This window comes from Echinops telfairi, unplaced genomic scaffold (assembly GCF_000313985.2).
Source record: "Echinops telfairi isolate 266 unplaced genomic scaffold, ASM31398v2 ScPeMD7_2010;HRSCAF=2546, whole genome shotgun sequence".
Lineage (NCBI taxonomy): Eukaryota > Metazoa > Chordata > Mammalia > Afrosoricida > Tenrecidae > Echinops > Echinops telfairi.
In genome coordinates this window covers 23,591,255-23,601,985 of record NW_022105908.1, presented here as the reverse complement: position 1 = coordinate 23,601,985, position 10,731 = coordinate 23,591,255, and the positions used below count along the sequence as shown (strand labels likewise).

Genomic DNA, 10,731 nt, shown 5'->3' with positions numbered 1-10,731 from the left:
TTAGATCCTTGTACACCGTGAGAAGATTTGGCCCGGGTTTTAGAAGTGTCGCTTAAAACAGACAATTGATCAATTGATTTTAGGTTGGGGTTCTGTTGGTCGGAAGGCAGCTTGAGCACTTTTTAAGACTCCTCATTTGTACTAGTTGAATTTATTAGGCGGATGAGCTGTCTAAAAACTCCAGAATGTCTTAGATGTTAAGGCAGTTCAAGCCCTTAAAAAAACGACGCGCTGCATGTTCAAATTTGATACATGCTTTAAAGCGGAGGGCAAGGTGGATGAGGCCCTGGAAACCAGCCACACGCCTCACCGAAGAGAAGCAGTCACAGCCATCGCATTAGGGGTGAGCTCTGCCTCTCTGGGTTTCCAAGGCGGTACATCTTTACCAGAACTGACGGCCTCGTCTTTTCCCGGCAGAGCAGCTGATGAGTTTGAGCTGCTGACCCTGTGATGAGCAGCCCGACCCACTACCCCCCTGCACCATCAAGGGCACCCTGAAAAATACCAACAAAACTCAGTCTGAACTGATCTCCCTCTTCCCCAGACGTTAGCAGAATTGGTGCTAACCAAACCAGAGAAGCCCGTTGTTGGTACCAGCTCAGGCTACCCATGTTTATCAAGAGTCGAACCATCTGTGCCCCATCAGGGTTTTCAGGGGCTGATTTTTTTGGAGGTCGATCACCAGGCCTTTCTTCTACAGCATCTCAGGGGTAGATTTGAACCTCCAACCTATGTATTAGCAGCTGTGTTCACTGTTTGCACCACCACTAGTGGGTGTGGGTTTATGAGGAAGGAGAGAGCTCTCTGCTCATGATACCAAGGTACTTTCTATGAAGGGGAGGGGGCAGCCTTGTGAAGCAGAGAACCCTCCACACACAACTGAGGGTTTTCTGGAAATAATTCACATTATGTGGGGAGAGGCGAGGCAACAATGGTGGCTCTTGCCTGGTCCATCTGTAAAGTTCAAAGGCTGGGTGCCCCGTTAGCAATCACGGTTTCCGGGAGGAGAGAGAGCACCCATTGTTGTTGCCTCTTCCTAACCTAAAGAAGCCCTTGTGGCGTAGTGGCTGCTCATGGGGCTGCTCATCCCAAGGTCAGCAGTTTGAAACCACCAGCTGCTCCTTGGGAGCAAGATGAGGCTTTGTACTCCAGCGAAGAGAGACAGTCTCGGAAACGCACAGGGGCAGTTCTAGTCTCTCCTAGAGGGCTGCAAGGCATTGGCGTCACCTCGATGGCAGTGAGCCTGTTGTTTTCCTCCTAAAGAGACATGTGCAGGGTCCGAAACAAGTTTACACCTTGGCGGGCCCAACCTGGCCCCTCTCACCCTTTGTTTTAGGTCATGGAAGAGGTTGCTTCCCAGGAGAAGAACATCATAGCTCTTGAGAAAGCCATCCTTGATCAAGAAGGGCCCGCCAAGGTGGCTCACACACGCCTGAAGGCCAGGACGTGCCGGCCGAATGTGGAGTTGTGTCGGGACACTGCTCAGTACAGGCTCATCAGGGAGGTTCACGAGATCAGCCGTAATGTTTCAAGGTAGGCACAGGAGTCTCCCAGGCAGAGGATGACAGAAGTGTAATTGCCTCCGTTCTGGGGGCTAGAAGGCCAAATCGGTGTGTTGTCTGAGCCATGCTCTCTCTGAATTCTCCAGACTTCCTTGTCAATCCCCCAGCGTCAGTTAGCCCCCGGCATGCCTTGACTTGTGGCAGGGCGGCCCTACCCCTGCTTGCTTGTGTCTCCTCCTCATTTATAAGCTCACCACTCAGACTGCCTTAAGAAGCCATGGTGGTATAGTGGTTACTCACTGGGCTGCTAACCCCAAGGTCAGCAGTTCAAAATTACCAGCTGCTCCTTGGGAGAAAGAGGAGTCTCTCTCTTCTCATGAAGGTTTACAGTCTCAGAAACACACAGGGGCCATCCTATCCAGCCCTATAGGGTGCCTATGCATCAGTATTGGCAGTATGGCAGTGAATTTGGTTACTCAGTCTGGCTCAGGACCCATCCTCCTCCAATGTGATCTCACAGTAACTAACCCCTCCCGCTAGGTCAATTCCAACTCACAGCAGCCCTGCTTAAAGGTTTCTGAGCCTGTCAATCTTTATAAGAGCAGGAAGCTTCCTTCCTGAGAGGTGGTTGGTGGGTTAGAACTGCTAACCTTGTGGTGATCAGCCCAAGACATACTCCACTATACAAAGACTCTATTTCCAAATGGGGTGCGTGTTCTCACAGGGCCTGAGGGTTAGGCCTCCAGGGTCTCTTTTTTTTTAAGTCTCAATTCAGCCCCTTATGCGCAGGCTAGCCACTCAAGTCCCACTGGGTTTGAGCACAACACAGCGCGCACAGCGGCCGTCCCTCCCGGGACGGAGTGAAGCCGGCCGACCTCTTCATGTCTGCCCCAGTGCTTTCTACGCAGTCAGCCACCGCTGCTCCGCCCGTTGGTACCAGGCAGGACTTTGGTCCCGGGATCGTCTTTTCCTAAAGAAGCCCCAGACCCAGCTGTGTAGGCAAAAACCTGCCGTTTTCCGACGTCGGCCATTCCCGGGATGGCTTGTTGTCACGAATCTGGCCTGTGGGTACCTATGCGAGAGGTCAGGCTTAAGAAGATGGGGGGCGGGGGAGGACAGGTCGCTCTGAGTCCTGCAGTGAACACACAGATACATTTTTGCCTCCTGAAAAAGAGACTTGCCAGGCGCTACAGCGTTCCCCTTGCCCTTCTCCTAGACTGAAGGACACCTTAGCCCAAGCTCAGGTGTTGCTGAAAGGCCTGAACCGCAGGCAGCTGGCCCTGCAGGAGGAGATCGCTGTCAAGGAGAACACCATCTACATCGAAGAGGTGCTGTGCATGCAGATGAGGAAGTCCATCCCGCTGAGGGACGGGGAAGACAGAGGGAGCTGGTCCGGGGCCCCCCGCCGGGAGGCAGTCTGCTCGTAGGAGGCAGAGCTCAGATTCTCATTAAATCCCAGGAAATCGGCCTTGCTGACTCTCGACTCTCGTTGCAGCCAACAGCCCGGTCGGTCGGTCGGTCAGCCCATCACAACATCTGCGCTGTCACCCCCAGCTTGCCCAATCCCAGGCTCTGCCACTCTGCTTATTCCCCTGTTAAATTCTCTGTGTTAGCACAGCTCAGGACTTGGGGCTTTTGGGGAGGAGGTCAAGACTGTCGTCCAGATTTGTTTCGATCCCAGATAGGGACCATCTTCTTCATGAGAAGGAAGATTACCCCCCCACACACACACTCCATCCCCGGAGTTGAAGCATTCAGGACATGCCCAGCACGGATGGCAGGGGAGCGACCCTGGATCCTGAGGCCTGCAGGCCTCCCTCTGACTTTACTTTCTCTGATGTGAAATGCAGAGGGCAGGGCAGGCCAGGCCAGGGTGTGGCCCAGCTCTGAACCGTTCATTATAGTGGGAGGGGGTGAAGCATGGGGCCTCTGGTTCTCAGGATCCCCGGGGAGGGTGGTCCTGGCAGAGAGCCTTCAGGACCCACAAGGCACGGCTAGGGCGGGTTGGGAGGGGGAGCCACTTATGTGCAGCCTGTAGTCATATCATAGTGACTAGCTTGCAAAGGATCCCTGGTGATGGAGTGGTGATGCGTTGGGCTGCTAACCACAAGGTGAGCAGTTCGAAACCACTAGCTTCTCAGCGGGAGACAGACAGGGCTTTCTACTCCCATTAAAGAGTTACCTCCTCGGAAACTCACAGGGGAGGTTCTGCCCTGCCCGATGGGGCTCCCGTGAGTGGGCATCGTGCCAGCTAGCGTTGCAGCTGGGAAAGCGCAGGAGGTTTGGGGTTCGGGACCAGCCGGCAGCAGAGCACATCCCGCAGCGCCACCATGCGGTGAGGAATTTGGGGTTCAGTTTTCGTTCCTGTACGTAAGCTGACTCAATGAGTCATGGCCTGCGAGCCCCGGGCTGTCTTCTCCGTCCGCTGGAGAAAGCCGGTGCTTTCTACTCCCGTAACCAACTGCAGTCTCGGAAACTCACAGGCGCAGTTCTTCCCTGGCCTATTGGGTCGCCACAGGCGGTGAGTATTTTGCTGTTTTTTGAGTTTGGACAGATGAGAAGCCAAACTGAATAAAAGGCAAGCAACCAAAAAGGGCAAGGGCAAGCTGCTCCCGTAGTTGCCACAGTTTCAACTGAGCCGTCTGAGTAGGGGCTCTGCAGTCAGGCTGGCCTGAGTTCACGTTCTCCGCCTCTCTCCACGGGGCAGGGGCCAGGGTGAGGTTCGAACCTGCGTTGAGGGCTTGCCTGTGCGTTACAACCCCCTGGTGGTGTGAGGTGGAGCTGACTCTGTGAAAGGGTTGAAGGTTTTGCTGTCCCCGCCCATGCCCAGCCCTGATTTGGTCACCGTTCCCTTTCTGGTGGCTCACAGTGACCCTATGGCTCACAACGATGGCTTAGGGCCAGCTCCACTTTTTTGTTTGTTTGTTTTCTCAGATGATCCACCACTGGATCATAATGACGACCGGTCGCATTGGGCTGTGACCTACAGCTAAGCGATTTCCCAGACATTTTCTCATCAGATTCTCATGCCAACAACAAAACCTGAGGCCACAGTACTATCCCTGCTCCATCTCATAGGTCAGATGCTAACCTTGAGGTCAAGGAGACTGAGGCTCAAATCCTGGTTCTATCAGTTGCTAGCTGTGTGACCTTTGCCATGTTACATAGCCTCTCTGTGCTTCAGAGTCTGGATTGCTCATTCTCCCTCGTTACCCATGCTGCCCTATCCTGGTGTTGAGTTTTTCCTCCAGACCAATACCCATATGTCCTAGGGGCTTATCCCCAAGGCAGGGACTCGAACCTTCAACCTTCCAGTTAGCTGCTGGGTGTGTTAACCCTTTGTACCTCCCAGCCCTCAACTCCCGTCAATTTACATACACCTTCTTAAAAGCAGCCCAAGGAGGCCTGGTGGGACAGGGGTTCAAGTATCCAGCTGCTAACCCCAGGGTGGAAGGTTCGAACTCACCAGCTGCTCCTCAGGAGACGCCGTGGCTTGTGCAGAGACGTCCAGTCTTGGGAAACCTAGGGCAGCAGTTCCGCTCCATCCGTAGAGTTGCTCTGAGCCAGAACGGACTCGAAGGCAATGGGTTTAGGTTTGGGTCGACAGGCGTCAGTTCACCTGCTCAGAAGATGCTCTGCGTGGCTTTGGGTCGATAACTCTGTGGCTCAGCACAGGTGACAAAGAGCAAAACCAAGGGACAGAACGACCCCCCCTCCCAGAGAGCTGCTAAAGACTGCGCTTTAAAATCACCCGGGGGCCTTCACAACCCCAGCCTTGGCCAGGCGATTCTGGTGGACTGGCCAAGGGGGTGGGGAGGGTGGAGATGCCCAGGTGTAGTCCTAATTGAACCGGATGTAGAAGTCCAGCTTCCTTCCTTGGTAGCGCACCCCTTACATCATGGGGTATGCGATGACAAAATAGTTCAGTTCCGAGTCAATCAGCTTACGGTACCTCCGGTAAATTTCCCGCAGTGTCCTGTCTTCCTCGTTCGTCTCATATCTGTTTGTGTAAATTCTCACCTGTGCCAGGAGAGAAACACACACACACACACACACACACACACACACACACACACACACACACAGTGATGACATCATTCAGGCTTTGGAAACTAAATGACCCGTAGTTACCATGACTGGTATCTTTGGGGATAAGCCCCTAGGATATATGGGTATTGGTCTAGAGGAATTAGAGAAGTCCCAGCCACACTCGTAAGGAAGAATTCTCAAAGTTCCGGTCTATGGGATCACGAGTTGACATTGGGTACCCCAAAGCGGCCTTAAGGCATCTCTCCCCCAGGCAGTCCTGCTGCAGGACCACCAAGCGTAGACGCCCACTGCCTCAGGGCCTGGCCACAGGCCTCCGGTGCCCCTTGCTCTGTGCCCTCAGGGTGCCTTACCTTGAGCGTGCGCAGGGTGCACTGCCCCTCCTCCTGACTCTTCAGGATCCGCTCCACAAACCGAACATCGAGGAAAGCCCAGATTTTGAAGTAGAACAGCTTCCTGCAGGACAAGATGAGGAGGTGCAGCTCCTCGTCCAGGGACTCGTGGTTGTTGTTGAACTCAAACGTTAATTTCTGGAAACCATCAAAGGGGAGGTGTCTGTGGAAAGGGATGCTGGGACTGCCCGGGTCACCCATGCTGTGCCATGCCCGGTTGACCACCAGTGGCCATGGTGGTCCAGGGGCTTTAGAAGGGACAGGGGCCATCATTGCCCATTTTACCCAGAAAGAGATTTGAGAATGGATGTTGGTACAACTTGGGGTTTGGACACAGTGTGACTGGGGCCCGAGACCAGGGTACCAGTCCCAGCCCTGCCTGCAAGGGTAATGCTGTCTTCCTTGCCCCCTACCTAAGGGCTATGGGAGTCTCCACTGAGCTGCTGGCACTTTGTAGCCCATTACTGTTAGGAATGGCATAGACATCTCTTGATCTCACGTCTCACCTTTCTGTGGAATCCTTACAAAACCAGTTCCACTGAGCTTCCAGGCTCTTCTTCTGCGGCACCCCCACAGGTGGGTTCAAACTGCCAACCTTTTGGTGGTTTTGTCTCAGAAACTCAAAATAGGATCCCCCGTGAGTTGGAACAGACTCGATGACAGGGCGTTGGTTTGGTTGGTCTTGAGGGAGGGGTGGGGGAAGGGTTCAGTTGATAACAGTTGCCAGAACCTACATTTGAGTACTGATTGACTATGCCAAGGCATTTGACTGTGTGGATCATAAGCAACCATGGATAGCTGTGAGAAGAATGGGAATTCCAGAACACTTCATTGTGCTTGTGTAGAACTTGTACCTGGATCAAGAGACAGTTGTGTGAATAGAACAAGGGATTTCTGCACGGTTTAGAATCATAAAAGGTGTCCATCAGGGTTGTATCCTCTAACCATGATTATTCAATCTTTATGCTGAGCAGATCATCAGAGAAGCTAGATTATGTGAAGAATTTGGCACCGGGATTGGCAGAAGGCTTATTAACCTATGCTATGCAATGACATAACTGCTTGCTGAATGTGAGAAAGACGAGGCATTTGCTGATGAAGATGGAGGATTACAGGCTTCAGTGTGGATGACACCTCAATGTAAAGAAACCCAAGTCCTCACCACTGGACCTGTATCATGATAAATGGAAAAAAGATTGAAGTTGTTAAGGATTTTGTCTTGCTTGGATCCACAATCCATGTTCAAGGAAACAGCAGACAAGAGATCAAAAGATGCATTGCATGGGGTAAATCTGCTGCCAAGAGCTCTTCAGAGCATTGAAAAAAAAGGATGTTACTCTGGGGACTAGGTGCACCTGACCCAAGCCATGGTATTTTCAACGGCCTCATCGCATGTGCAAGTTGGATACTGAATAAGGAAGACCGAAGAAGCAGAGACACGTTTGAATGATGGTGCTGGCAAAGACTACTGAAAGGGCACGGACTGCTAAAGCGGAGGGACAGCAAAATTGAGAAAGGCCCTTGAGGGGATGGAGTGACACGGTGGGGGCAGCGATGGGTTCAGATGCAAGAACAATGGTAAGGGTGGCACAGTACCAGGCAGTGTTGAGTACCCAGTTGCTGGGTGGCATTACTGGTTACCACACTCTACCGCTAACCAACCTCTTGGAGGTTCAAGTCCACTGGAAGGTGCCTGGAAATAAAGGCCTGGGGATCAACTTCTGAAGACTCAACCATTGGAAACAGCGTGGAGCACAGTCCTGCTCTGACACACACAGGGTCACCACACGCTGGACTTAACAGTAGCACGTTCTAAACCTGAATGCCAAAGGGAACGAGCGTATGTGGACGAGCCACAGTGGGCTGTGTTCTGGATAATGGAGGCATCTAAGGGGCACCTTCCCTCGCCCTCCGTCTGCTCCTACCTGTAGAGTGTGTCGGAACACGGGCAGCAGGTCCCTCAGGGTGGGTCTCATGGACCAGTCCGGGTCACTGAAGTAGCAGCTTCTCAGACTGATGCTCCGCAGTGGGATCTCCTGCAAGAGGATCCGTACCAAACGCTCGTACTTCATGACCCGCTCGAAGAAGAAGTTGACCTTCAAGTTGGTAGCCTGCTTGGTCAGCTTGGCCCAGGACATGCCCCAGATGACCTGTCCGTGGGGGTCGTGAATGTGGCACTTGATGTTTATGGTCCAGAGGGTACTGGCATTGTTCTCACACAAGTTCTCCAGCAGCTCGTCCGAGAGACAATTGTAGTTGAGGGTCAGGGACTCCAGGTTGCGGAACATGGCCATGGTCTTGCGGAATTGGGGGCTGCTGTAGACAGCAAGGTGGTGGCTGAAAAAGTCCTCGATGTTGAGCTCTGAGGCCAAACTCTCATTCCTTAAGTAGCCCAGAGAGTTGAGGACGTGGCAGCCCTGCTCCACCGTCATGCGGGCCCCTTTCAGGTTGAGGTAATCCAGGTGTTTGCCCATCTTCCTTAAGAAGAAGCTCAGGCTCTTAATGAACGAACTCCTGATGTTGCTCCTCCAAACTGCGCGGTCCAGTTCCAGATACTGGACGGAAAGTGACCTCAGGCGGTTGTTGCTCTTGCCCAAACAGGAGAGGAGGCCTCGCATGGTGACCTGGAACTTCTTGGTCAAGACAGCATTGTAAGGGTTCAGGAATTTGATCTCCAGGTGCTCCAGATAAAGACCAAATTTCTTCACATACCAAAGAGCGGACTCAAATTCAGATGCGTGCACCCTGGAAGGCCTCCCGCTGAACGTGATGGTCCTGTATCGCCAGAGGTCTGCGGAGTACATCATCTGGTTCCACTTTCTGCACACCAGGGCCGCCCTGGACCGGTCCCTGTCCCCCAGCCACCAGAAGACACGATTCAGGCAAACATCGGGCAGGGTGGCCCAGCAGCTCTGTTCTTGGGGCTGGATCAGTTCGCTTTCTTCATCCATCAAGGAACCAGATGTGCAGGGCAGCTGTGTTGGAGGCAGAGCTCCCAAAAATGAGGAGAGGAAAGCAGCCACTTGTTTTCTGCGGGGAGTGAAAAGGAAGAGCCATTACCGTCAAACAGAACGTAAGTAACAATCGAGCCGATGTTCCCAGTGATCCTCTGTGTCGTAGGCACTGTGCCCACCCGGGGCTGGCTCCAGGCCACACTCACAATACAGTCCAGCCCTTGAAGGATTCCAGAGTGGATCGGGGAGGAAAGGACCAGCGCCCGATTGCCAAATGGCGAGAGACAAATGGAGCAGTACAAACCAAGCCGTCATGGTTCCTGGGTGGCTCCAATGGAGCGCAAGGAGTTCTGGGTAAGGAGGAAGGCTACTGCTTGCTCTTGTTTCTTGGTCTATGGTGACTTGTGTGTGGCTGTGATACTGGAAGCTATGCTCCCAGCATTTCAAATGCCAACATGGTCACCCAAGGCAAGGGGGTTTCAGTGGAGCTTCCAGGCTAAAGCCGACTAAGGAAGAAAGGACTGGTGATTTGCCTCCAAAAATTAGCCAAGAGGAACCATACAAATCGCAACACAACGATGCCTGCTGCGCTGGCTTCGGACATGCCCTCAGGAGGGATCAACGGCTATGGAAAGACAATGCGTTTGGTGAAGTAGAAGGCGGACGAGGGGGTGGGAGCCCCTCAGTGAGATGGGTGGACACCATAGCCACAGTGTTGGACTCGATCATGCTGCTGAGCGTGGGAATGGGTTCATCCTGGGCAATGTTCTGTCCTGTCACACGTAGGTCCCATGAGTCACAATGAACACAATCTGTCTGTCTCCCTAATTACCTATCCATCCACCCACCTGAGCAGGAACTAGAGGGAGCGGCTCATAGGAGATGATATTTGAGCTGGATTTTGATGGGTGAGAGGATGTACAAAGCAGTCTGTTGGCCTAGTGGTGCTGCTCGGGGAACTGATCATTCTAGGGAGTCACAGAACTGTGAGCCTATGTGTTCATTTCACGGGATCTGAAAATGGTTCATCGGGAGCTTAACTTACAAGTGGGAGGGGCAGGGAGCCGGTGGGACTGGAGTGGGAGACATGGGCAGGTACTAGTCAAGAGGACCCTGAATCCTATGAGGACTCTGTGCTAGAGGTCAGTGGTTCCAACTGCCACCTTACCCGAGGACTTGGAACTTGGACACAGCCTGCCCGCTTCCCTGGATGAGAGTCACTGTATGTGTTGAGGCTCGTTGTGGATGGCTGTGTTTCTATCCAAAAGCCATCACGGCAGGACAAGCAGAAGGAACTTCAGGGCCATCTGTCTGGAGTCAATGTGGTCCGTCTCGGGGACATTCTGGAGGAGCGGGAGATGAAGGGTCAAGAGCAGAGTCCAGGTTCCCAGGGCTGGGCCCAGGGTCACACTGTAGCCGGGCTGAGGAGGAGACGGGGTGGGATTGTGAGCTCTCCAGAGGATGCAGCTGTGTACCTGGTTGGATGTAGAAGTGGGGAGGACTGAAAGGGTTCCCACTCAAGCTTGGACTCTAGGAGATGCCCCCAGCCAAGCGGGGAGTCCTGGGGAGACCCAGGCTAAGAAGGCCTGCCTGATACAGTGTGCCATCAGGCCAACTTTTCAGAGGCATCTCGACACACTCTGGCCTTTTGCTTTCAGTGGCTCCCTTGCATCCAAACTCCTCTCCTTTCTCTGACTCTCCAAAGTGTCCATTCTTCAAGGTCCAAGCCCTACCTTTCCATGCAAAGTTCTTTTGGGTCACTTTACTGAGTGGCCCAGGTTCCCGGTGGAGATGGGAAGAGCCCTGAGAAGCCATTCTTTCACAAATGGAAATGGC

The 10,731-nt window shown here is 53.2% G+C and overlaps 2 protein-coding genes across 2 annotated transcripts in view; one reads left to right on the top strand and one right to left on the bottom strand.

Moving 5' to 3' along the window:
* Positions 1 to 2,944, top strand: part of TEKT1 (tektin 1) — a 26,151-nt gene extending 23,207 nt beyond the window's left edge. The window contains exons 6-7 of the mRNA XM_045293326.1: positions 1,337 to 1,533; positions 2,719 to 2,944. Of these exons, the coding sequence (XP_045149261.1) occupies positions 1,337 to 1,533; positions 2,719 to 2,929 (408 nt within the window). The 3' untranslated portion in view covers positions 2,930 to 2,944. The remainder of the gene's footprint in view (positions 1 to 1,336; positions 1,534 to 2,718) is intronic.
* A 2,449-nt stretch (positions 2,945 to 5,393) lies between these two features.
* Positions 5,394 to 8,964, bottom strand: FBXO39 (F-box protein 39). Its single transcript, XM_004716156.2, has 3 exons — positions 7,867 to 8,964; positions 5,903 to 6,079; positions 5,394 to 5,522 (listed from the first exon to the last, which is right to left on the bottom strand). The coding sequence occupies exons 1-3, from the start codon at positions 8,890 to 8,892 to the stop codon at positions 5,394 to 5,396; spliced, it is 1,332 nt and encodes a 443-aa protein (XP_004716213.1). The 5' UTR covers positions 8,893 to 8,964.
* Positions 8,965 to 10,731: the final 1,767 nt, after the last annotated feature.